The sequence below is a fragment of the Mustela putorius genome, unplaced genomic scaffold (genome assembly GCF_011764305.1).
Source record: "Mustela putorius furo isolate JIRA1106 unplaced genomic scaffold, ASM1176430v1.1 tig00537227_pilon_pilon_pilon, whole genome shotgun sequence".
Taxonomy (NCBI): domain Eukaryota; kingdom Metazoa; phylum Chordata; class Mammalia; order Carnivora; family Mustelidae; genus Mustela; species Mustela putorius.
Window position 1 is genome coordinate 27112363 of NW_025422368.1, and position 27542 is coordinate 27139904.

The window sequence follows — 27542 nt, forward strand, 5'->3', positions numbered from 1 at the left end:
CTAATAAAATGCCAAGGCAGAACTGACCTGAAATCTCACCTACTAGAAGCCTTTGAAGCTTATCTAAGAGTGCATTATCATAAAAAAAAAATACAGTTATCAATATCCTTCCTGGCCATCAGTGGACAAATACAAAAGAAAGCAATAAAAGGAATAGTAAAAATAAATGTCAATTAAATTCTGACTTTTAAATTCTGGCAAAATATCACAGAACCCCCAAATGACTATATATGGTTAGGAACATCACAGCTATGAATTCTTAAAGCCCTTGACTTTGTATCAAGGTGAGAAGATATCACAGTCATTCACATGAGGGAGCATGGTGTCTTCAATTAGCTGTGGCAGGAAAGATGGAAAGAAGCAAGCAGAAATGAGAGAGTCTGGAAACAGTAATGATGGAACTTATAATAGAGTTTATGTTTCATACTTGCTAGTCAAAGAAAACCCAAGCATTTTAATCTTTTGTGTATAGTGAGTCTATTTTAGATAAAGAGGGCTAAAAGGGGCTCTTGGGTGTGTTATGACTAAGTGGAAACTGCTATTCCTAGACCCCAAGGAACATGGAAACAGGATACTCAGTCAGTACTACTTCTCTCCTGAAACAAGAGCAGGAGTTTGTCTTCCTCTTGCATTCCACGATCAGCCTGCAGGGGGGCTCAAAGACAAGGGTGAGACCTGAAAACTGACTACAATATCAAAAAATATTTTTATAGATCACGCTACAAATGTCACCATGTGGTTTACAAGCCATAAGCTTGGGTGTCAGCTCTCCTGTCCCTCTGTTCAGGTGGCAGAGAGCATTTTACAGTAAGAAAGAGAAACACTGTGGGAAAAGCATTTACTTGAATGTTCCCTACTTGCCCACTTCTGTGCAAAGCACCAGCAATCATGGAATAGAACCTAGCAAAGCCCCAAAGTATTCCATTACAAGTAGAAAAATAGAGCTTAATAACTAAAATTATAGCAATAAAAATATAAAACAAATAACTGTGTTTAAGACAACTTTAGGTGTATACTCACAAAAATGATCCTGCATGCTTGAGTACTCCTTTGTATTATTTGATTTGAGGACACATGAAGAAGTAAAACCGGAATCCTTGTGTAGAACTATGTATGACATTTTCTGCTAAGAAAGGTATTACCTGAACCTACCTCAAAAGTCATTTCAAGGAGGTTTTTGGGAATCTGCATTACTCCCGTGTCTCCTAGCTCTCCTGACACACAGATCCAAGGGTTCGATGTGATGATCGCATTGCTCAGCTTTTTGATGGGGATGATCACAGACCTATATGGAATCACTGGAAGAACAATGTTGAAATTAAAAATCACAATAAAATCCTTCTGATAATAAGGGAAATATATATTAATGACTCTGTTGGCTTGCACAGTTTGCTTGTTATGATCTTTCAAGATGTGCTTACACGGAAGATGAGATTACCTCTTCCAGTCTATAAATGAGGTCCAGTTTATAAATCACAAGTCCAAGCTTGTGACGGTTTCCATGGCATATTTATCACCAGGTATGCATGACATGCAGAGTATCACCATGGTGACATATGTAACCTCTACATTCACAAAAAGCAATCCCAGGCATTAATACCAGAACTGACTCCTATACAAATTTTCATTGCTTTCATGTTTTAAATTTTGTTCTAAAATCAAGTATACTAGGGAGCATGGTTCCTGATGTGGGTTCATATGTAAAAGGGGGTGAATGGCTTCTTGGACACTACTGCCTTATTGCTAATTTCCTCAAGGCAATGTTTCAGAATGTTCCCATCCCAACTGTACAGCTCGTTATGCAAAGCCAAGAGTAATAAACAGTACCATTCTGGATATAACAAAGTGTATAAACCACAATTTGGAAAGCTATTGAGGCCACTCAGGTACAAGAGGAGCCCTGGGGAAGAATTAAGATGTACAAAGCAATCTGTGTGCAACTTTTTCCTTTTCCTCTAAAGAGCCCTAAAGGCTCTTTAGAAGGCACACCACTAGATGTCACTGTCCTATCACTGTCTTTTGCTCAAACAGGGTAGCACAATAAAGACATTGCACTCCCTCCATTCTCTTTTAAAAATGGGGATGGTTCAAACACTGGCGTAATTTTATCCCTCAGAGTCATACTTGTTTGTTTTTTTTTTTAAAGCAGGGTAGAATCAATTTTTTTTTTTGTATCCTTGGAATTTCTGCTCCTTTAGTCAAAAGAAAGGGTCTCAGAAGTCTCCTTGAAAGATCTACACATATGATGATACACATTTATTGGACAAGGTGCCCAGATACAGCCTCAGAAAATGAGATCATGGTTCAATGCACTCTTAGATAAGGAAACTGAATGGGATTAACGGTTCATTTCCCTAATTTTACATAAATGACTTTCTTTATGTTAGGTGAATAACCTCCCTTTTGGTCTTTTCATTTTGGCTGAAGGAAAGGAAAATGTCAGAGAAAAAGCCATACTTTCATGGTTTAGTAATCATAAGAATCAAATGGGTTTTGAAACGGAAAGCAGAAGAGGTTAGTACAAGACTTTATTTTAGGTGTCAGAGGCTTCTCTCAGTCCTTTCACTGAGAGGATTAGAAAAGCTACAAAAAAAAAAGGGGTTTAGGGTCAGATGCACAACTGTGATTACATCAAGTATAAAAAGGAGTAATATTATTAAACCTAAAATTATTTCTTTCATGAAGATCTCAATTCTTCAGAGTTCTTACATGGAATCTATAGACACAAGTAGGATCTTAGAGGAGTCCTAACTACCTGGGCTACTTCTTTTAAGACTGTACATAACATCTTAGACTCTTTTTAAAAAAAAGATTGATTTATTTATTATTTGAGAGAAAGCGGGGGGATGGTAAGGGAAGGGCAGAGGGAGAGGGAGAGAATATCTCAAGCAGACTCCCCACTGGGTGGGGAGCCCAACACAGGGCTTGAGGTCACAACCCTGAGGTCATAACCTGAGCTGAAATCGAGTTGGGCGCTTAACCCATTAAGCCACCTGGGCACCCCTAACATCTTAGCTTCTTACACCGGCAGTAATGTACTAAACTGACTGATAGTTTTGGGGTGCTTGGGTGGCTCAGTGGGTTGGGCCTCTGCCTTTGGCTCTTTTCATGATCTCAGGGTCCTGGGATCAAGCCCCGCATCAGGCTTTCTGCTCAGCAAGAAGCCTGCTTTCCCCAGTCTCTTTGCCTGCCTCTCCGGCTACTTATAATCTCTCTCTCTCTGTTAAATAAATGAATAAAATCTTTAAACTGATAGTTTAGATACTAATGGATAGTTGGCAGATACTACTGGTTGGCCTAATACCCAGTTCAGCTCAATGTTTCCTTGTCTGCTTCTATCAGAGACTAGAAAGCCAAAACCTACTAATTTTTAGCCAGTGACATGTTGTATTTATTGGGATTTCTTAGAAAATCCCGTTTTTCTAGCACAGGTTCTGCCCCTTACTCCTTGGCACTCCTTCCTTCTTCCCTGCTAGAAGGTGGAATGAGAACAGCCATCTTATGACCATGAGATGATTAGCACACACTGAGGACTGTCTAGAAGAGAAGGACAAAGACTCTGGGTCCCTGAACATACCATAGGCTATTTTTAAACTTCTTATTATATAAGAAATATGAAACCACCTATTTGTTTAAAGCACTGTTTTCCAAGTTTCTGATTCTTGCAGCTAAACACAATTTCTGATACAAGTAAAAATTCTCCAAAGGGGGTAAGGGGAGCCACTGCACCTAAGAATTAGTACTAGTGAATAAATGCGATAATTTGACTTTCCATCAAAAACACAACTCCAATCAGCATTTCCTCCTTCTACAATCCTACATTATTCCGTAAGGTCTTAAAGTCTTTTTGAATCATCAAAGTTTAATGATGTTCACAGTTCCATACATTTATTATGGTATGCTGATTTTTAAAATTTTATGTGTTTTATGTAAGATACTGGATGATTTGTTTAATAAAACTTTTTTTTTTTTTTGAAGTAAGCTTTAGGCTCAACATGGGGCTTGAACTCATGACCCTGAGATCAAGAATTGCATGCTCCACAGACTGAGCCAGTCAGGGGCCCCTAATCAAACATTCCTTTTTAACCTCCAGCCCATTTCCTACTGTAGACTGGGGTTCCTGGAAAGCAGATGAAGTCAGAAGTCAGCATGCAACATGTTGCTCCTGGGATCACCATGTGGCTGAGAGAAGCTGAACTGTGAAACAGTGCAATGAAGTCCTCAGCTGATGCCACAGTTAAGTTCTAGAACAGCCCTATGATAGTCCTAGGATGCTGGCTGGCCCTGCTAAGGAGGGATCATCTTGGGAGGGTTGGGAAGGGGAAGGTAGTTTGTTCTGGTGAGGCACTCCCCACAGAGGCTGGCAGCTGAGGACTGCCTTCCCAAAGCAGTCCCAGCTGCTGGGGCACAAGCTTCATTCCTAAATAGAGGTCTGGGGCCTGCCTCACAAACAGTCCATTTCACTGTACTGTCATATATGTCACTTGTAAAAATATAAACTCTTATTCCATTAGTCGCCTGAGCAACTCTTCACTTATTAGCCAATTCTCCAGACTTACTGATAGTGGTGAACACACTGGTGAAGCAGAAGTAGTCAACTGCATTGAGGGAAAGAAGATGGTAAAGAAACTGCTCTCTTTCTTCTTCACAGCGTAGAAAAGCATAACGCTTATAAAGCTTCCTAGGAATGGGTAAGACAAGCACAAAATAACAGTTTATTTTTCATGCTTTTCATTATGTCTTGTACTAAAAATAAACACATTCATTTAGTCAAAGTCAAATGCATTTGTTTTACTTTTGGGACTCAGTCCTAAGAGTATAATATGAATTACAGGCAAGGCTTACTCACAGATGTCCACTAAAATGTTATTTGTAAAAGGAAAAATGTATCATGGTATATGCATACACTGGAATTCTGTCTGAGCATTGAAGATAAAGTTTATAAAATTTTTTTTTAAAGATTTTACTTATTTATTTGACAGAGAGAGAGTGAGAGTGCACAAGTAGGCAGAGTGGCAGGCAGAGCGAGAGGGAGAATAAGGTTCTCTGCTGAGCAGGGAGCCCCATATGGGACTCAATCCAGGACCATGGGATCATGACCTTAGCTGAAGGCAGCTGCTTAACCCATGAACCACCCAGGTGCCCCTAAAGTGTTTTAACAACAAAAACAAAACTACTACTAAAAATAAGTAATTTTAAGCACATACATTAAAGCACTTTTCCAAGTGTATTATATTAATATATTAATCCTCATGATTACCCTTTGAAGTAAGTCTACTGGCATTCTCATTTTATAAATTAGGAAAACAGACATACAAAAAAATATCTTGTCCAAAGTCATTCAAATAGTAAATAGTAAAGGCAGTATATGAACAAAGGCATTCAGTCTTCTGAGCTTAAACTCTTACAGTGAAATGTTTATAACACACCAAGCTAAAAAAAGGATGATACCGGGGCTCCTGGCTGGCTCAGTCAGAAGACCATGTAACTCTTGACTATTGGGGTTGTGAGTCTGAGCCCTAGGTTGGGTGCAGAGATTACTTAAAAATAAAATCTTAAAAAAATGATACTGAAGGGGCGCCTGGGTGGCTCAGTGGGTTAAGCCTCTGCCTCCGGCCCAGGTCATGATCTCAGGGTCCTGGGATCAAGCACCGTATCGAGCCTCTCTGCTTAGTGGGGAGCCTGCTTCCCCCCACCCTCTGCCTACTTGTGATCTTTCTCCTTCTGTCAAATAAATAAATAAAATCTTAAAAATAAAAGACACTGAATTGTGAATACAGTATAATCTTAACTAAGAGAGCATGCATAGAAGAAAGTACAGAAGAAAACATGCAAAATACTTGGTATTTACCGTTATGTAGTGGGATTTTCTTCTTTTTCAAGTAGCTGTACACCCAACATGGGGATTGAACTTAAGACCCAAGATCAAGAGTTTCATGCTCTACTAACACCCAGGTGTGCAACTATATATAAGTACGTATTTATAAAACTCTGCACCACATGTGGGTCTTGAACCCATGACCCTGATATCAAGAGTTGCATGGCTCTACTTACTAAGCCAGCCAGTCACCCCAAGGCACACAACCTTTACATAGCACTTTATGTACTTTGGACATAGTAGACATGAATGATTTATAATGGGCAGGGATGGGTAAGGGGAGTAACTAGTTTCAGAGAACAAGACTAGGTTCACAGCCTGTATCTAACTTTGTATTCTTTATCAAACCTACTCATCTTAAAATGCTCCGGGGGGCGGGGGGAGTAAGCAGCCCAGTGATGATGTGTACAAATACAAAACTATAAAAAGAATTGTTACCATGATGAGATTTCAATGCAAGGTCAAGTCTGAGAACTTTGTTGAGTTTTTTGTGTAGCTTTGCTCTAGAGACCTAAGTCCTCAGGCTTCAAATTAGCTCTAACATATATATTATGCAGATGATGCATTTTAACTAAGAGGGTTTCCTGAGGGAGTAAAGGGAGACCTATGTAAACAGTTAACAATTAAGTAACATGCAACTGATTGCTTTCCTGGCTCTAAACGATTGAATGTAAGCATTCGCCAAGACTCTCAGAAGAAACCTCTTAATGTGGACTTTTTTTTTTGCTACTTCAGGTTTTGTTGTGATCTTTACAATATAAGGTTTACATAAATTCAACCTATCTTTTGGATGTTACTGTCAGCCTGTGAGAACTAGTTAGGTTTTTTTCTGGTTGAGAACAGAGCAATCTGGCCTTTGGCTGTCAAGCCTGTTGTGTCCTCCCAGGTAAAATCAAATACTATGTCAAACCATGGAGTTTCCAAAGCACATGCCTGTTAGAAAGGAAGAACACGCATGCACAGGAATCAGCAATTTGTGCTGAAGAAGTCAGTCTGCCAGCTTATGCACTCTGTTTTGCAGACACAGGTCCCAGAAGCAGAAATCTCTAAGAGGCTGTCTCTTACTTGGTGAGTGGCTGGTTGGAGAGCAACTGCTTCAGATGCTGGGACAAGAGCTTCTTTTCTAGAGATAGTCTTATCCATGCCCGAGCTCGTCCGACGTCTGTCTTGATCTCACTCATGTTCTGAATATGCCTACAGAACAGGAGCAACAGTAAAGATATAGATCCTAAGAATAACCTTGAGCTGGAAAAGAACTAACGCATTACAGCACCTTTGCACAGAATATTTCTTTCATACTTAGCAAAAGTGTGAATGGGTGATACACACTTTAAGTTGATTAAACTGCTCAAAGATTCCATCTGAATATTGAATTCAGCCCCACATCAGAATCACCACTACAACACATGCATATGGGCAATGCCCTCAGATAAAGCAGTTAACACTCCTTTCTTCTTTCAGATTTTATTATGTTCTTGTTTCACCCTCATGGTTACCTGTAACCTGGTTATTCTTGACCATCAAGAAAATAAAAGTAATAATCCATGTTGAATATTGAAGTTTTTATTCAAATTAATTGGTCTAGTTTGACTATCTGTCACAACTTTAATCCACTGAATTGTTTTTCAAGTAGTTTCTGGACAACATATGGAAAATATGAAATCTACTTTCCATGGCACTTTAAGACACCTTTTTTTTTTTTTAATTTATAAATTCAAAATTCTTAAGCTTTTAAAAGACTTTGAAAATTGTGCGGCCACAAAATAAATTGTTTGGTCAAACCCCAACTGAATGTTACATGTATGTATAGATTAATATTCTGTGTAAAAATCAATGCTATACCCAGAAAGACTCAGTTTATCTTATTTTTTTTTTTCCTGAAGATTTTACTTATTGGGGTACCTGGGCAGCTCAGTTGGTTAAGTGGCTGCCTCTGGTTTGGGTCATGATCCCAGGGTCCTAGGATTGAAACCCATGTCAGGCTCTCTGCTCAGTGGGGAGCCTGCTTCTCCCTCTCCCTCTGCCCACCCTTCTTGTGCTCTCTCTGCCACTCTCTCTCAAATAAGTAAAATCTTAAAATAAAGGAGTTTTATTTATTTACCTGAAAGAGAGTGAGCAATCAAGCATAAGCAGGGGGAGAGACAGGCAGAGGGAGGGAGAAGCACACTCTCCATGGAGCAGAGAGCCTGACAAGCGGTTCAACCACAGGACCTGGGGATCATGACCTAAGCCAAAGGGAGACACTTAACCAATTGATCCACGTAGGCTCCCCTGAGTTTATCTTCCTCAATGATTTTCCTCCTAAAAGGGAAGAAGAATTGGGCAGGAAAGGCTAGCCTAAGGGGCAGGGTAATTTTAAAGCAACTATAATGGGTCAAGAAAGTCTTTTTGTGATTGTGACCCACCATCCCTTCCTCTGATTTTTTTTTTTTAACATCCAGAATGACTCATCCTAGTTGTAATTAAGTATTACAACAAACCCTTTTCTCTATTGATTCTAAGAATTAAGAATAAGGAATATCCTCCCCATAAAATATACACATATTCTCTTTTTAAAAATATTTAATTTTTAAGGAGTCTCTACACCCAACATGGGACTCAAACTCATAACCCTGAGATGAAGAGTCACACGCCTCACCAACCAAGTCAGTTAGATGCCCCTCTTTTATCCTTTCCTTTTCTCCCTTTCTCCTTCCCCTCCTCTCTTAATCCCTGGATCTGAAGGTTTAGACCTTCAGTGCTTATATGTGATCAAAGACTCTTAATAACAAGATGCAAAGCATTATATCACATTACACAGACACATTGATGAGGTAGCGTGAGGTATTAAAAGAAAATTCTGTGGCTATTTTTGTAGGGCTTATCCTACCTCAACTCATTTCTCAGATTTATGATACACTGATTTATCTTTAAGGGCTCATACCAGTATACAAGGTCACGAATGGCAAAAGCTGTTGCCAGGCAAGCGGTTCTTACGGATGGTGCTGGTAGTGGGGGGACACTTGACAACCCAATCTGGCGCCCCTAGCATGAGCCTATGAAGCGGCACTGGCTCTTCCTCTACCCTGCTGTCATTTCTCCAATGATGATACAGCTGAGTAAAAGCAACAGAGGGAAAATGCTCAGGCATTTACCACTTAGAGTTCAGCAGTATTTATAAGGTACCCTGTGAGTGCAGTGCCAAGTCAGAGCTCACATAACTGAGGAATACCAAGTTGATTCAAAGTGTATTTACTGAAAATGAATCTACACTAAGTCTGATAAGCACTTATGTTGTATAATCTTTTCCTCAGTATTCTTTCTACTCTATAAAGTAAAATCAGGTACACAGGCTGCTCAATTGATTGAGCATCTGACTCTTGATTTTGGCTCAGGTCATGATCTCAGGGTCCTGAGATGGAGCCCTGTGTTGGCTCTACGCTGGGTGTGGAGCCTGCTTAGGATTCTCTCTCCCCATCTGTCCCTCCTCCCTCACCCCTCCCCTTACTGTCTCTATCTCAAAAAAAAAAAAAAAACAAGAACAAAAACAAAAAAAGTCCACACAAAAAAAACCAACCAACCAAACAAACAAAAAACACGAAACAGTAAGACATACTGAAATAAATTTTATGTTGGCCTTAAGCAAGTTATCTGGAGACACAGTAGGTAAGAATGACAAAGTGAAAAATAATTATAATTTGATAAAACAATCTATGTTTAAGGAAAATGAGAAGAACTGGAATATATAATGTGCAGTCTATTTTAGGTAGCAATCAGCATTCCCACCATAGAATTATTTACACTAGGCTTTTTTTGGAAAGAGGGATAGGAGTTGGGAAATGAGGACTCCTGACTCTTTTCCTCAAGTCCACCTTCGGCTCAGGTTAAGATCTTGGGGTCCTGGGATCAAGTCCCGCATCGGGCTCTCTGCTCTGCGGGGAGCCTGCTTCCTCCTCTCTTTCTGCCTGCCTCTCTGCCTCCTTGTGATCTCTGTCAAATAAATAAATAAAATCTTAACAAAAAAATACTGGCTCCTTAATATAATTCCTTTGTTCTAGAACTTGCAAAAACTCACAGAATACAGTCCGAACTGTGCAGGCTCACATTTAAGACTTACTACCCCTCAGTCTCATCCTATCTTCCTATTGAAAAAAATTCCATTCTAGACAGCTGACTCATAAGACTTTGCATTCCATTACTTGAAGTACTTTCTTCTCGTTTCCCTATTTAATTCTATTTGTGTCTGAGATCTCAGCTTCTTCTAGATACCTTTCCATGACCATGACAGCCTCCCATGACCTCTTCAATTTACAAAATCCTATAGTCTAATCTGAATTTGCCTTGTACTGCTTATTACTTTTGTCATTCTCTCTTGGTATACATTTTTCTCAGCTGTAAAAGCTATCTGGGAAAAGGAGCCCACTATTCCTCATCAGCCTGGCAGCCTTCTTGGTACCCTATAGGGGCTAGCACATAACAGGAGCTCAAAATCTCTGTTGCTGGGCGCCTGGGTGGCTCAGGGGGTTAAGCCACTGCCTTCGGCTCAGGTCATGATCTCAGGGTCCTGGGATTGATCCCCGCATCGGGCTCTCTGCTTGGCAGGGAGCCTGCTGCCTCCTCTCTCTCTCTGCCTGCGTCTCTAACTACTTGTGGTCTCTCTCTTAACAACAACAACCACAACAAAAACTCTGTTGCTTTGTAAATCTCTATCTAACTTTATGCTTTAAAACAATTTTTATATGTTATTTAACTGTAATCCAAATCTATCTAAAATCTTCTGTGTAGCTGTACCATTTAAATCTGCTTTTAACTGGAATAATTTATTATAGATAACTAGAATGGAATTCAGCATAATATTACATAAGTATTACTTCCAAAACAGAACCTGTTAATTCACAGAAAAGCATATATGGCATGGCTTAAATAACTTATTTACCTGATTTATTTCTAATGCTTCTACAAAACTTTCTAATTAAGTTTTTTTTCTTTAAATATTTTATTTATTTGACAGAGACAGAGACAGCAGGAGAGGGAACATAAGCAGGAGGAGTGGGAGAGGGAGAAGCAGGCTACCCACCGGGCAGGGAGCCCGATGCAGGGCTTGATCCCAGGACCCTGAGATAATGACCTGAGCCAAAGGCAGTCGCCTAACCAACTGAGCCACCCAGGCGCCCCATATCATCATTATTTCACTGTAAGAATGAGAAAACAGAGTAAATGAGACTAAGTGATCCATTTAAGGTCACAGAGATAATATTATTCTAGAGATATCACCCATATTCTACCAATTACTTTTTCCGCACACTCACTTTTAGAGAATCTCCCCTTCCACAAACCCAGAACACACAACTCTACTTACCACCATGACCTATGGCTCCATAATCCCAATCCTTCAGCTACAATGGACCAAATAGGAATGTGTCTGATCTAAACTGAGCTCACTAGATTTTCTCTCAGAAACTAGGAATTAGTATACTAGAAGAAAATCGTGTTAGTTTTTTTTGAATGCTAAAATTAAGAAACAATGTTAAAGCCAGAGCTTGGGCAGGCAAGCATGTACACAATGAAACAGAAAGAAAGGGGAAGGGAGGCAAGGGAAGGGTAGGGGAAGAAGAGCAGATGTGAAAGGAGAAACAGCAATGATATGCTTCCAGTGAGAGAGTGAGAGTAATCTGTGACAAGACTGTTAGCAGTTGTTTCTGTTCTTGGATTCTGAAAGATACCCTCACCTTTATCTCTAACAAATCCATCCCTTTTTACTGAAGTTGGTTTGAATGGGCTTGTGTTCCCTAAAATCAAATGATTTTTAGGAATGGCAGTACCTCTAAATTTGAATCCACATTTCCTGAATCCAAAACCAGTGCTTACCTCACAATATGTATCATTAACAAAACCCAGTTTTATTCATTCATTCAAACCTGGTATTATTTATTAGAGAAATTAAGGGGTAGCTGATTTAAGTTCATATTCTGTACAGCCATAAAAATTCCTCAAAATATTTCTTCCTAGGGTAATAAAATCAATCATAACTACTTAATTTTAATGTAGAATAAAGCCAGATGCTCAGAAGCACATAAGTAGACATTACTGGTAAAAAGTCTGTTTGAATAGTCAGATGACATGTACATGGCTACTCTGGAAAGAAACTGGTAATACTGGTAACACCATGATAAGCTCTTTTAAATGTAGATAATTTGTACATTATTTACTGCCCCCAGCCCTTCTCTATGGAACAAAAAAATCATTCTACAACTGACAGTCTGGTGACACTTGGCTTCTACAAGGTCTTGGGAGTTGTCTACAATACTAAGACAAAGAGGAAAGCTTTTAGATATATCTGTCCTGGACTCAAAGCTAAGCAATCTGGTGTCAAGACTCTTGACAATTATGAGGACTCAAAGTGCCCATGTCTTTTTGCCTCAAGAGATAAACCTGGAAAGATAGGAGGTACTAACAGAGTCATGTGCCCTACAGAGACAGGGGACTCAGAAAGGTATACTGATCTTAGAAAATAAGTTTTTTCTTACATGATCTTTCTTTTTCTCTGTCTAGACTGAAAAAAGTCAAGGTTTATTTTTGTTTATTTTAATTTTTTAAAAAAGATTTTATTTATTTGATAGAGACAGAAATAGTGACAGAGACAGCGACAGGGATAGTGAGAGAATAGGAAAAAGCAGGCTCGCCGCTGAGCAGGGACCCTGACGTGAGGCTCAGTCCCAGAACTCTGGGATCATGACCTGAGCCAAAGGAAGGGTCTTATTAACTGACTGAACCACCCAGGTACCCCTAGAAATCAAGGTTTAGAATATTACTTGGGTGTTTTTCTTTAAGCAAAAGCATCTATATCAACTATGTAGATAATGATCAAGGACTAAAATGAAGCACTTGTAAAGAACCTGAAAACAGGGAACCTGTCCACTGAGAGTAAAAATAATCCTGTCCACTGAGAGTAAAACTTTGAAGTAAATATATCTTGATTAAGAACAATAATGTATAAAATGTCAACTGAAGGGGCCCTGGGTGGCTCAGTCATTGAGTGTCTGCCTTCAGCTTGGGTCATGATCCCAGGGTCCTGGGATCGAGCCCCCGGATTGGGCTCCCTGCTTGGCAGGAAGCCTGCTTCTCCCTCTGCCTCTCCCCCTGCTTGTATTCCCTCTCTCCCTGTGTCTCTGTCAAATAAATAAATAAAATCTTAAAAAAAAAATGTCAGCATAAAGGGGCAGAATGGAAGCAGAGAAAAGGGAGAGACAACCACGGGCAGTGTTTTCTTCAGGGCTTCCTGAGATGATGGCAGTGCCAGGAACATGAGGATAACTCTCTGCTTCGGAAGACAGCAAGCAGTCTTCTGATCTTTACCTAGCTTCCAGGCGGGAGAATATCCATATTGGTGAAAGAGTATCAATTTATCTGGTTAGGGAAATAATGTTTTGGTTTGACTGGCTTCCTGTGATCCTCTCCTCACCTGGTCCTTGATGTGACCAGAGCTGACAACGACTGAGCTCCAGCCCATTATTTGTACAGCTCACTTAGGTCTTTGAAGTAAATGTCTTGGTTAGTAGGATTCAGTATCTTAGAGTGTGACTACATTTTGGTTTACTAATTATTTGCTTTCTGAGCTCATAAACCTCATGTGGACTGTGAAGACCTCGAAAAGAGTGCTGGTCTTATGTCAAAATAAACTGGGAAGTCATACCCATCAGAATGGCTACTGTCAAAAAACCAGAAAATAATAAGTGCGGGTGAGGAGGTAGAGAAACTGGAATCCTCGTGCGTTGCTGGTAGGAATATAAAATGGTACAGCCACTGTGGAAAAAGTATGGTGGTTTTTCAAGAAATTAACCATGGAATTACCATATGATCAAGTAATTCCATTTCTGGGTACTTGCCCAAAAGAACTCAAAGCAGGGCGTGAACATATACATGTATACCCACATTGATAGTATTCACAAGAGCCAAAGGATGGAAACAACCCAAATGTCTACCGATAGATAAATGAATAAACAAAATGTGTATATGTAAGATGGAATTCTTACCTAGAAAAGGAAGGAAATTCTGACACATGCTACACACGGGTAAACATTATAAACATCTGATAATGAACATTTCAAAAGCTGTTAAGACTACGTGAAACAGGGCGCCTGGTGGCTCAGTGGGTTAAGCCGCTGCCTTCGGCTCAGGTCATGATCTCAGGGTCCTGGAATCGAGTCCCGCATCGGGATCTCTGCTCAGCAGGGAGCCTGTATCCTTCTCTCTCTCTCTGCCTGCCTCTCTGCCTACTTGTGATCTCTCTCTGTCAAATAAATAAATAAAATCTTAAAAAAAAAAAAAAAAAAGACTACGTGAAACAAACCAGATGCAAAAAGCATGGTTCTTCTTAAATGAGGTACCTAGAACAGTCAAATTCAGAGAGGCAGAAAATTAAATAGTGGGTACCAGGGGCTGGGGGAGGAGGGAGAATGGGGAATTATTTACTGTTCAATGGGCAAAGAGTTTCAGTTTGGGATGACAAAAGAGTTCTGGAGATTGACAGTGGTGATGGGTTCCACAACAATGTGAATACACTTAATGGTAAGTTTTATGTTTTATATATATATAAAACATATATAAAATTATTACATAGGTATTTTTTCTTAAATAATTTAGAAAATTTTAATGCCAGTATTCACATACAGTATTGTATTAACTTCAGGTGTACAATATAGTGAGATTCAGCAATTCTATTTCTCAGTGCTCATCACGATCAGTGTCCTCTTAACCTCCTTTACCTATTTCACCCATCCTCTCACCCACCTCCCCTCAGATAACCATCTGTTTGTTCTCCACAGTTGAGTCTAGTTTTTTTGGCTTGTATCTTTTTCCCCCCTTTGTTCATTTGTTTAGTTTCTTAAATTCAACATGGAAGTGAAATCCTATGGTATCTATCTTCCCCTGTTTTGCTTAGCATTAGACTCTCTAGCTCCATCCTTATTGTTGCAAATGGCAAGGTTTACTTTGTTTTTATCATATTACTTTGTTTTTTAAAAAAGGTGAGTGTGGGTGGCTCAGTCAGTTTAGCATCTGCCTCTTGATTTCAGCTCTGATCATGATCTCAGGGTTCTGGTATCAAGACCCACATGGGACTCCCTGCTCAGTGGGGAGTCTGCTTGCCTTCGTCTCCCTCTGCTGCTCCTCTGCTCACACGTGTGCTTGCTCTCTCTGTCACATAAATAAATTTTTTTTAAAAGATTTTATTTATTTATTCGACAGAGAGAGATCACAAGTAGGCAGAGAGGAAGGCAGAGAGAGAGGAGGAAGCAGGCTCCCTGCTGAGCAGAGAGCCCGACGCGGGACTCAATCCCAGGACCCTGAGATCACGACCCGAGCCGAAGGCAGCGGCCTAACCCACTGAGCCACCCAGGCGCCCCACATAAATAAATCTTAAAAAAAAAAAAATCCAGAGACAGATGGCAGAATCTATGTGATGGGTATAAGAATGTGTTCATCTTTTGAGTTTGTTGTATGGTTAAAATTTTTTATGATAAAATGTTAGGGAAAACCCTGAGAAGTCTTTTCTTCACAACTCCTTTCTACCTTATGAAACACTTTTTAAAAAGCAATCAATCAGTCAAAATTTTAAGATTTAATTTATTTATTTGATAGAGACAGCAAGAGAGAGAGAGCACAAGCAAGGGGAGTAGGAGAGGGAGAAGCAGTCTTGCCACTGAGCAGGGAGCCCCATGCGGGGCTCAATCCCACCAGGGCCTAAGCTGAAGGCTGATGCTTAATGACTGAGCCACCCACATGCTTCAAATTTTTTCGTTCTTTCTTTCTTTCTTTCTTTTTTTTTTTTTAAAGATTTTATTTATATATTTGACAGACAGAGATCACAAATAGGCAGAGAGGCAGGCAGAGAGAGAGGAGGAAGCAGGCTCTGCTGAGCAGAGAGCCCGATGCGGGGCTTGATCCTATGACCCTGGGATCATGGCCTGAGCTGAAGGCAGAGGCTTAATCCACCCACTCAGGTGCCCCTCAAATTTTCTCTTTTTGAAGTAAACTCGATGCCCAATGTGGGGCTTGAACTCATGACCCGAGATCAAGAGTTGAATGCTCTACTGAGCCAGCCAGGCATCTTGCCAACCAATCAAGTTTTATTAAAAGCATCTATCATTTGGTCAAAACATCACTTTAGGATACTTGGGAGTCTTCTTCAGATTTTTTAGAAGACGAAAATTGAAAGCCAAAGTAACCCTTATGTGTTAAGTCACATGACATCAATTTTGCAATTGAGTATCCTGAACAAATACAGATTTAGTCCAGGTTATACTAAATTATATTTAAACTGATGTGCAGACTTATCTGCACATCTGTGTCTAGTCACAGCTGGTATTTTCCCTGCAATGTTGACAAAGGCTGACAGCTTGTATCTAGTTAGAAAGAGACCTGACCTATGGTCAGGAAACCTTAGTTCTAGTTCCATTTTTGCTATTGATTGGCAATATGGTCGGGATGCCAGGGTGGCTCGGTTGGTTAAGCGTCTGTCTTTGGCTCAGGTCATGATCCCAAGGTCCTGGGATTGAGCCTCACATGGGGCTCCTTGCGTGGGAATCAGCTTTTCCCTCTGCCTGCAGCTCCCCCTGCTTGTGCTATCTCTGTCAAATAAATAAATAAATAAAATCTTGAAAAAAGGATTAGTGATATGGTCTTAGACTTAACCAGCCTGGGCCTGAGCTTCCCTATCTGTAAAAAGCAGCTATGCAATAGGACTTCTTAAGTTCCTTCTATATTCTAAAATTTAAATCAATTAGGAAAAAGTATCTTAGCAATCACTACCTTTTTAAGGCTTTGAAACTGTAACCAAAATAACTGAATAGCTGTCTGGCCAGTTGAATCAGGTAAAGGTATAAAAATATATGCAAAAATGTTAGATAAGCACCCCCCCACCCCAGCCAAACACACCCTCATGCATACTCAGAGTTTAAAATAGGCAAATCCTTCATTTAACAATTAATTGAGCACCAATTATGTGTTGGACTCCATTAGCACTTACTAGCAATTCAACAGTTTTCACAGATAGATTGCCTCTCTCATGAAGTTTACAAACAGTGTGAGAAGAACAAATAACTAACTGCTATGGAGAGGATTAAAATAGGGGTGTGAATGAGAGTGCCTGGGTGGCTGCTTTATACAAGTGACCTGGGAGGCTTCTTGGAGGAAGCAACATTTGAACTAAGATGCAAATGATAAGATGGAGGTTGGCCTGTGGAAATTTTTCTGGGGCAGGTGTCAGAGGAAAGCTATCAGGTGAAGGGAATAGGTAGAAAAAGCTCCACGGCAGGAAGCAAGGAGGATGGTAGAAGATATCACTATCAAATCAAGTAGGCTCTGCCAACCAGGGCAAGGGATTTGGAGTTGGGTGCTTTTTTTTTTTTTTTTTTAAGATTTTATTTATTTGAGAGACTGTGAGAGAGAGCGAGCGAGCGAGCACAGGAGGGGAAGAGGCAAAGGGAGAGAGAGAAGCAGGCCCCCGTCTGAGCAGAGAGCCTGATGCAGGGCTCCAACCCAGAACCCTGAGATCATGCTCTGAGCTGAAGGCAGACGCTTCAATAGCTGAGCCACACAGGCAGCCCAAGGGATTTGGATTTTATTCTAAGATTACCATACTACCTACAGGGAGGATGAATTACAATAAAGCAAGCATGATATGCTATCTATGCCTATCAAAAACGGTCCCTATACATCTCCTTTGTAGGACCTGGTTGAAACACACACACTAGATAGAGTTTATGCTTCATTTTTAAATAATTAGTATCACAAAAATGTTGTAAAAACAGTACAGAGAGTTCCCATATTCACAGCTTCCCCTAATGCTAACATTATATGTAACCAAACTAAGACCTGAATATCGGTACAATACTATTAACTGAACTATAGACTGATTTCACCAGTTTCCCCCCTTATGTCCTTTTTCTCTTCCAGGATCTAATCCAGGATCCCAAACTGCATTTGGCTGTCATTTTAGTCTTCTCCAGTCTATGACAGTTCCCTAGCCTTTCCCCATTTTTCATGACATTGGCATTTTTGAAGAGTATTAGTCAACTATTAGGTGGATTATTCCTGAGTTTGGATATTTCTGATGTATTCCTATGGTTAGATTGTAGTTATACATTTATGACAAGAATACTACAGAAGTGATATACTGTTTTCAGTGTATCACAGCAGGGGGTACATGATGTTATGTCTTATTACTAGTGATGTTAATCTTGAGCACTTGGTTAAGGTGGTGCCTGCTGGGTTTCTCTACTGTAAGATTATTTTTTCCTTTTAATTATTAAATTCTTGGCAGAGATACTTTGAGATTATGCAAACATCCTGGTTTCACCTTAAGCTTTCAACCATAAATTTTTCTACTTCATTCTCCTACATTTATTAATTGGAGGTTTCTGTATGAAAGAGCTATCCTGGGGCACCTGGGTGGCTCAGTCATTAAATGTCTGCCTTCGGCTCAGGTCATAATCCCAGTATCCTGGGAATCAGGCTCCTTGGGAAGCCTACTTCTCCCTCTCCCACTCCCCCTGCTTGTATTCCCTCTCTCGCTCTCTGTCAAATAAATAAATAAATAAAATCTTAAAAAAAATAAAAGCTATCCTGCTGCTCTTATTTTATTCACTTAGTTCTTTATAATCATGGATATTTATTTTACTCTACAGAATATGTGCCAGTACTGTTAGTTATTATGTTGCTCGAACTGCTTCAGCTTTAGCCACTGGGAGCTCTTTTAGGCTGGCTCCTGTGTCTTTAATATATGATGCCCTTCTTTCTGAGCACTTTCTTACTTTTTGACACTGAATATTCACTAGGCTCATCCAGTATTTTCCATTCCCCAGTCCTGGAATCAGTCACTGCTCTGGGGATCCCTGATTCCTTTCATTGGAGGATGGTATTTAGAAATCAGTATAAGGGTGCTAGATGTACTCACTGCTATTTTAGGGCATTACTACTTTTAGGCCTTCTAGGTGGAAAGAGCTTGGAAATATATCAGTGATTGACAGGGGTAGGAAACTGGGGGGAAGGAATGACTCAAGAAGTAGCACCAGAGAATTCTGGGGTAATGGAACTATTCTGTATCATGACTGTGCATTTGTGAAAATGCACAGAACTACACACTAAGAAAGTATGAATTTTACTGCACCTACATTAAAAACAAAAACAACCAGAATATAAGGAGAACAAAAATGGAATACAGATTAACAAATGAATCTAACTGTATTACAAATGAGTAATATAACTACGCTGAAGATAGAGGAGAAAAAAAAATCTGAATTTTGGAAATCAGTATTTTGACTGTATGCTGAAAAGCTAAACACAGAAAACTAGAACAGTATACACGCACTATACTTATTTAGTAAACTTGTTTCTTCTTCTTACAGGGTTATAGGTTAGTAATTCTGAAACTCTTATGGATATTCTAGGATTGCACAAATAAGTAAATATAGCGTAGATAATGAAAGCCAAGTTTCTCATGATGGGAGAAAGAAATTACAAATAAGAAGGCTAGGGGCACGTGGGTGGCTCAGTCCTTAAGCATTTTTCTTTGGCTCAGGTAATGATCCTAGGGTTCTGGGATGAAGCTCCCCATTGGGGCTCCCAGGCTTGGAAACCTGCTTCTCCCTCTCCCACTCCCCCAGCTTATGTTCCCTCTCACGGTGTCTCTGTCAAATAAATAAAAAACCAAAAAAACCGCCAAAAAACAAGTAAGAAGGCTTGAATGGTCCCTGTGGTATTGAATTGGAATCCTAGATATCACTATGAATTCATGGTTTAAAAAGAATTGTCTGGGGTGCCTGTGTGGCTCAATTGGTTAAGTGTCTGCCTTAGGCTCAGGTCATGATTTCAGGGTCCTGTGGTTGAGCCTGTGTTGGGCTCCTTGCTCTGTGGGGATCCTGCTTCTCCCTCTCCCCTCTGTTCATGCTCTTTCTCACTCGCTCTCTCACAAACAAAAAATAAAATCTTAAAAAAATAATAAAATAAAAAGAATAGTCTGTGTGGTATATAGAAAACATATAACAAAGTTAGAAACAATAAATATAAACACACAGACACACACATATACATGTGTAAGTATACACACATTTGTTTCTAGGCCTATTTTGGGTTCTTTACATTTACTACCTCACTGAATATTTTTATTTTATTTTATCTTTTTTTTTTTTTTAAGATTTTAAAATTTATTTTAGAAAGAGAGACTGAAAGAGAGAGAGAGAGAGACGTGCTTGCACAGGTCAGGAGAGCAGCAAAGGGGGAGGAAGAGGGACAAGCAGATTGCACACTGGGCCCCAAAAGGAGGCTCAATCTCACAACCCTGAGATCACGGGCTGAGGTGAAACCAAGTGTCAGACACTTAACTGTGTTAACTTAAGTGAGCCACCCAATGTCCCTCATTGAATCTTTACACCAACCTTTTGAGAGAAAGACTGTTACTATCCCATTTTACAGGTGAGAAAACTGGGAGTATAAGTAATTGGGGATATGGAGGACTGTTTGATAGAGCTCAAACAGCAACCTCTGCAGGCTGGTTCCAGAGCCTGAAGTCTTAACCAGGAAGCTATATTGTCTCTCTTATGATGTAAAGGAGTATATCTAAGTAGGACACCCCCTCCCTGAAAACAACATCATGAAGGAGATAAAGGTAAATAAGCAGGAAACCAGAAGGAGTAGGACAGCCTTGTGTGATGTGACCATCTCCTAATTAAAGTTTTAAAAGTCTGGATCTACTATGAAATCACTGTAGAATACATATTGTTTCATTTTCCCATTAAGATATCTAGAAATCATTTTCCTCTCATAGTTACAACTATTCTTCTCATGCTGGCCATCAAAAGGAATCACAGGATTCCTTGAGAGCAACTATAGTTTGTCTAGCAAGGAAAAAGGACACTGAAGATATAAAAATATAAATTAATTAAGACAACAAAAACTAACATTTATTTATTTTTTGTTTGTTTTAAAGATTTTATTTATTTATTTGACAGAGAGAGGCAGTGAGAGAAGAAAGACAGGCAGAGAGAGGGAAAGCGAGAAGCAGGCTTGTCACCGAGCAGGGAGCCTGATGTGGGGCTCTATCCCAGGACTCTAGGATCACCACCCAAGCTAAAGGCAGACACTTAATGGCTGAGCCACCCAGGTGCCCCTAACATTCACTGAACCTTACTATGAGCCAAGTATTTCTTAAAACTTTTTATAGTAGTGGACTAACTCATTTAATTCTCGTAACAATCCTATAAAATAGAGAACGGTTTTTATCTCTATTTCAGAGATGGGAAAATTGAGGCACAGAGAAGTTATAAAAGTTGCCCAAAGTCACACAGTTCAAGCAGTAAAGCCAGGATATATAACCACTGCACTAAGCTACCACTCTTAAGAGCTGTGCTTTTCAGTTGCAAGTATCCGACAAATCAAATAAACATCAATAATTAATATTTAGAAAGCAATAAACCATAAAAGGAAAGTTAAGTGTTCTAATGTTATAACATTGACTACATATTTTAAGAGCTAAGTGTTGTACCTAAAATGTTTAAAAGAAAAAAGCCTCTGTCTTCCTCATTCAATAAATCTATTTTATTTTATTTTTTTAAAGATTTTATTTATTTATTTGACAGACAGAGATCACAAGTAGGTGGAGAGGCAGGCAGAGAGAGGAGGAAGCCGACTCCCCACTGAGCAGAGAGCCCGATCTGGGTCTCGATCCCAGGACCCTGGAATCATGACCTGAGCCGAAGGCAGAGGCTTTAACCCACTGAGCCAGCCACCCAGATGCCCCAATAAATCTATTTTAGATAGCTCAATGCTTTCTAGTGATTTCTATGACCAGTAATTGCAACTGATAATTCTCAGATTTGCATTTGCTTCAAATTAAACCTACTTAAGAGCAGTTTCTCTGCCAAGTAACTTGTCATTATTTTTTGGTCTGTGTCTGTGGCAACAGGTATTTAAGGAGGTTTTAAAAAATGAACAAAGAACTCAGAAAATAATTGAGCTACTTTAAAACTCTTCTCAGTTCATTTTTCCCTTTGAATTTAATGTCAGGAGAAAAATAATAGTATAAAAGTAAAATAAGCAAGTTTATAAAAAATGTTTTCCTCAGAATACATAAGCAAAAAAAAACCACATAGCCACAATCATTTGAGTAATGTAATGAAAGCCATAAATATTTGACAGTTATCATCAAATGCTAGCATATATACCTCATGTCTTGGATAAGAGAGACCCTGAGTGTTGGCAACATAACTCCTGAGTCAGATTTTCTTCTTTCTGGTCCAAGGGCAACTATGTAAAAAAAAAAAAAAAAAAAAAATCAGCAAAGTATTAGAAAAATAATAGCAAAGACAGAAAAAAAAAAAAACCAAAACAAAACAACTACATGGTTCACATTCTATAAATAAATTTATTTTATATTTTCAATTTACTTTGATAAGAACTAAGTTCAATTTTCCCCATCTGAATGGTGTTCCTTTATTAATACAGTAAAAGCTATATTCTTTCTAATTAATCTGAGGCTGCATTTGCAAATTTAAAATGAGTCATAAAAGCCCATTTAGCAAATAATGCATTGTGTGCAAAGTCTGGCCACGAAGGCCAGTTATTTTCTAAACTTACTCATTCTAATAGCTCTGGCTAACTATAAGAAAGCAATGTCTATAAGTTACTAAGTATGTCAATTATCTCTGGGCTCATGAACTGCAACCACGTAATTTCCTTCACTGTGAAAGAGTGCTTAAAATGGAAAATCTAAGAGTCTGGTACTCTTTGGTCTGGTAAGTTTCTACTTCAAAGTTCAGAATCCAAAGTACAGTGTATCATGCAGAGTAATCTAAATGGACATTAAGAAGTATAATGTCTGTGAGTCATTCTCTTTGGAGCTTGAATGGTTAACATTTATAAAAGAAGGAAAGATTGTTCCCTTATACAGCCATAGCTAAGCAATCATTTGTTAGCTAATGTATTGCAGTTGGGAGAGCTCCATCTCACTTTAAATGGGACGCTGTGGAATCCTGTGCCCCCTTTATCTCCATTTTCCTATCTGTGAATGAAAAGGAAATTGCAACATCACACTTTGCAAATACACTGATAACATTAGAATTTAAGTTGTGGGCTTTACTCTATAGTAAGCATACATTTTCTCAGTTTTTAGATCCATTCAGCTTTGGAGAAGCTATGGTCCAGTGCCGAAAAACACAGGTATATGAAGCTGGCACTGAACATTCTGGGGTCTTAGGATCTACATGTTTCCTGTGTTTCGGTACCGGTGAAAGTGGCTGGGCTGATACTTAGCAGGTATGAATGAGCACTGATAGGGCTGCCAGGACAAAGAGACTGTGGCCAAGCCAACCAAGAGGCAGTTCTTTTGACAGCCTTCCACACCAGGTGGGTGATAAATAGGCCATGGAGTTTTCAATGGGTCACCAAAAACACGGCTTTATCTTGATTATCTTGGTATCCAGGAGGTAACAGACACCAAGGAAACTGTTCAGTGGCTTGTGGAAAATGTGCTATGTTAGTCTTCCTGTCTGAGACTCTCACCATTGAAGTATCTTGTTATTGAAAGCACACCTCTCTTTCTGAGGAGAAAGTGAAATAGTAGAGAACACTTCTACCAGATGACTAGATAGCATAAAAGAGGGCCACATCAGTGGTAAGAAATAGGTGGAAAAGAGAAAAAAAAAATCATGAGGCAGGTGAAAGGAACTGAAACCATAATCAGCAATGTGGCTAGAGGGAGACATGACTAGAAGAAGCAATCTTGCCTCTGGAAGCTGAGAGCAGGCAAGAGGCTTAATAAAAGAGGGGCCTGTCATTTAAAGAGCAGCAGCACCCACAGTAAGAGCACTCACAGGCCCAAGCATCTTCCGGGCATTCTATTTTGGAACCCTATTTTCTCCACTCTTTGCTGATCAATGTTTCTTAAACATATGATGTACTTCTTTAAAAACCTTTTTAAAAATATTTTATTTATTTACTTGCCAAAGAGGCAGGCAGACAGGGAGAAGCAGGCTCCCTGCTGAGCAAGGAGTCCTATGATGGGTAACTTGATCCCAGGTCTGAGCTGAAGGCAGCCCCTTAACCACCTGAGCCACTTAGGCTCCCCCATATGATATACTTTTTACGTCTCCATGTGATTGGTTGAAGTCTTTAGCTCATCCTTTTAACACTTCTGTATCTTTCTCCTTGTTTACAGCCTATTTAGCCATTTTAGATAGAGAGCACTTTAGCTTAATAGTTAAGAACATGGCTTTCTCAAACCCTAAAGAGAACTTAACAGCTCAACAACTTTGGGTGAGTAATTTAACCTCTCCAGAGTCTGTTTTCTCATCTGCAAACTGGGGTCAATAGCAATACCTACCTTATTCAAACAGATGCAAAGCACTTAAGAATATTGCCTGGCTCCAAGTAAGTTGTCAATAAATAAAATAAAATGAAACTTAGCTTTAGTTTTGCCTCTTTGTGCAATCTTTCCTAAATATTCTCCCTTCCCAAGGTACACTGTTAGATGTTGTTCCCTCTAATAGGACCTGTGAAACTGAACACATAATATAACCTTAGCATAATTTAACATTTCTGTTACTATTAAACTGCATGTCTCTTGAAGCTCAGTCATATCCTTTTCTTAGAATACCTACGGGGGGGGGGGCGGGAAGGAATACCTACAGGGCCTGGTGGAGACCACACACTACATATGTGCTCAACAAACACTCATGGAGGAAGATAAGATTATTCAGGGCCAGATGGCCGAGCCTTAAATGACAAATTAGAAATCTGCAGTACTCCTAGGATGGCAGGAAGGATTCTGAAAAGAATGCTATGCTCCTGAGTGCTTTTTTAGTTAGTTAACTAAAGAAATTAGTTAACTAGAGAAATAAGGGGAGATGAGCTAGAAGTTATTTCAGGCCAGCTTATGGATGAACTAAGACCATGGCAGCCAGGGAGAACAAAGAGGAGAAATATGCAGTGGAAAAAAACCCCAGAACTTAATGACTTGATATAGAAAGTGAGCAAGACTCAAGAGTCAAAAACAATTAAGTATGAATGTGAAATGATTTAATAAAAATTATCTCATTGAATTATTACTTTCCTTTGGATCTGTTCATCTCAATGTTGCAAATGAAGATGCCAAACCTCAAAGAGGTCAAGAAACCCGCCCAGTTGTACAAGTTCATCAAAAGGGACAGAATGTTCTGATGTCATGTCCACTGGGCTTTCTGTTATATTACAAATGACTTTCTGGCTTTGAAGCTTGATTGAGAGAAGAGTACTGATGCCATTAAATAATGTGGAGAGAAGCAGAAAGCCTAAGAGGGACAGAGGGAGAGGTACTGAGATAGTTAGTTTGTTTTCAAATTTGGTGAGTTTGACATCGCACTGGATATCACAAATGGATGTGTAGGAACTAGGGCCGGAGAAAGAGATTAGTGAATAATCTGCTAACCAGAAAGTTGGAGGGTGACATGGGAAGTAGTCAATAGTAGTTATATTATGGTTTGAATTATGTCCCTCGAGAAGACAGAGAAGTTCCATCTTATTCGGAAATAGGGTCTCTGCAGATGATCAAGTTAAGATGAGGTCATTAGGGTGTGCCTTAATCCAGTGTGAGTGGTAGATGACCTTATAAAAGGGAAATGTAGACACAAAGACACAAGTAGAGAAAAGATGATGTAAGGATACTTGGAATATGACATTTAAGGGCCAAGGAATTTCTGAGATGACCAGAAGCTAGAAGGGGAGCATGGGACAGATTCTCCTTCACAAGCCTCAGAAGAGACCACCCTTGCTGACACCTTGATTTTAGACTTCTAGCCTCTGGAACTGTGAGACAATAAATTTCTGTTGTGTAAGCCACCCAGTTTATGGTACTTTATTATGGCAGCCCCTGGAAACCAATACAGTAATTTATTAGTGACTCTGGAGGGAACAATTCAGAAGTCTGTGAGCCCATAGAAGTTGAAATGAGGGAAGCCATACATTTCACTTAGAGATCTAAATTCTAAGGTTTCCATGAAGTCTACTCCAGAAGAGAAATTTATATGAAGCCTACTCCAGAAGAGAAATCTATACACTAGTTAAATGTATACATATATTCCTACTTCTCATTTAAACAAACTTAAATGTAATAGACCACTTTCTCCTTCAGTATAAACACTTGTGGATTTAATATTTAGCCACAGGAATTCTTTTTGTGTGTCTGCGTGAATCAAAGCTGCTACAGAGGCAGCAAGTTTGCAGAGCACAGACACTGTATGTATTGTTTTTATAGAATCATCTATAGTCTATAGGTTGGTAAGTAAAGAAAAACTTTTTGTAAAGTGAGTTCTACGTCCAATGTGGGGTTTGAACTCAGGATCCTGAGATCAAGAGCTGCACACTCTAAATGCTAGGCACCCCAACAGAAAAAAAAAATTTATTTGAGAGAGAGAAAGAGTATGCAAGTGAGCCAATGTGGGGGGGGGGTGTTCCAGAGGGAGATGCACACTCCCCACTGAACAGGGAGTCTGCTAGACTAGGATCTCAATTCCACGACCCTGAGATCATGACCTGAGTCGAAGGGAGATGCTTAATTGACTGAGCCAGCCAGGCACCCCTCTAAAATAGAAAAATTTTGATGAAGATAATTGAAGAATATCTCAAATTCTTGGGCTAGACCCAGAATAACATTTTAAAACAGTTTTCCACCCTCTCTGGCATCCTACTCCACTCCCTGCCAACTGACTTAAAAATCCATTTAAAGTTTAGTGGAACCTTGTCCAAAGATGCAAGGTTTAAGAACACCACCTATGTCTAAGTGGCCAACACTTTTAAGGCAGAAACTTCTGGGTAATATGTCAAGAACAGTCTTCTTTCTAGGATCAACTGCATTCTGAGATCTTGTCCCTGCCATAGGACTGTGAACTTCTAGATGCAGTGACTTGGTCAAAATTAAGACAGTCTGAAAGATATGGAGGAAACTTAAATCTGTGTTACTAAGTGAAATAATCTGTTACTAAGTGAAGCCAATCTGAAAAGGCTACATACTGCATGATTCTTAACTATACGGCATTCTGGAAATAGCAAAACTACAGAGAGAATAAAAAGGCCAGTGGTTGCCAATGATTAGGGGAAAGACATGGATAAATAAGTAGAGCACAGAGAGTATTATTACGGTGGCAAAACTACACTGATACTATAATGGTGAATCCACACTACTATACATTTGTTTAAATCCACAGAAGGTACAATACCAAGAGTGAACCCTAATGAAAACTATGGGCTCTGGGTGATGATGTGTCAATGTTATCAACTATAAGAAACGTACCACTTTGGTACACCACTTTGATATGAGGGAGGCTACGCATATATGGGGAAGTATATGGGAAATCTCAGTACTGTCTGCTCAATCTTGCCACGAACCTAAAACTGTTCTAAAAAATAAAGTCCATTAAAAGAAATTAAGGTAATCTACCCGCTATGGTCATCTTGTTAAGACAGACTTTTTCCTTTCTTCTACAACCCTTAGAATATCTCTGACTCCTGTTTTGTGTTGCTTCAGAAGGAAGAATAATGATCTATCCCCAAATCTCATCCTGGCTCAATGTTAGTAACAGCAGTGTCCAAACCTAAGCACACAGAGCATCTCTCCTTGATATGAAAATACAGACTGTTTATTACCATTAATTAGGAT

At 39.4% G+C, this 27542-nt stretch overlaps 1 protein-coding gene across 4 annotated transcripts in view; it reads right to left on the reverse strand.

The window, feature by feature from the left end:
- Positions 1–27542, reverse strand: part of DENND5B (DENN domain containing 5B) — a 200935-nt gene that overhangs the window by 17447 nt on the left and 155946 nt on the right. For all 4 annotated transcript variants that reach the window (XM_045072862.1, XM_045072863.1, XM_004755712.3 and 1 more), the window contains 4 exons: positions 22078–22159; positions 6944–7072; positions 4560–4681; positions 1153–1298 (listed from right to left, as the gene is read on the reverse strand). In XM_045072862.1, the coding sequence (XP_044928797.1) occupies positions 1153–1298; positions 4560–4681; positions 6944–7072; positions 22078–22159 (479 nt within the window). The remainder of the gene's footprint in view (positions 1–1152; positions 1299–4559; positions 4682–6943; positions 7073–22077; positions 22160–27542) is intronic.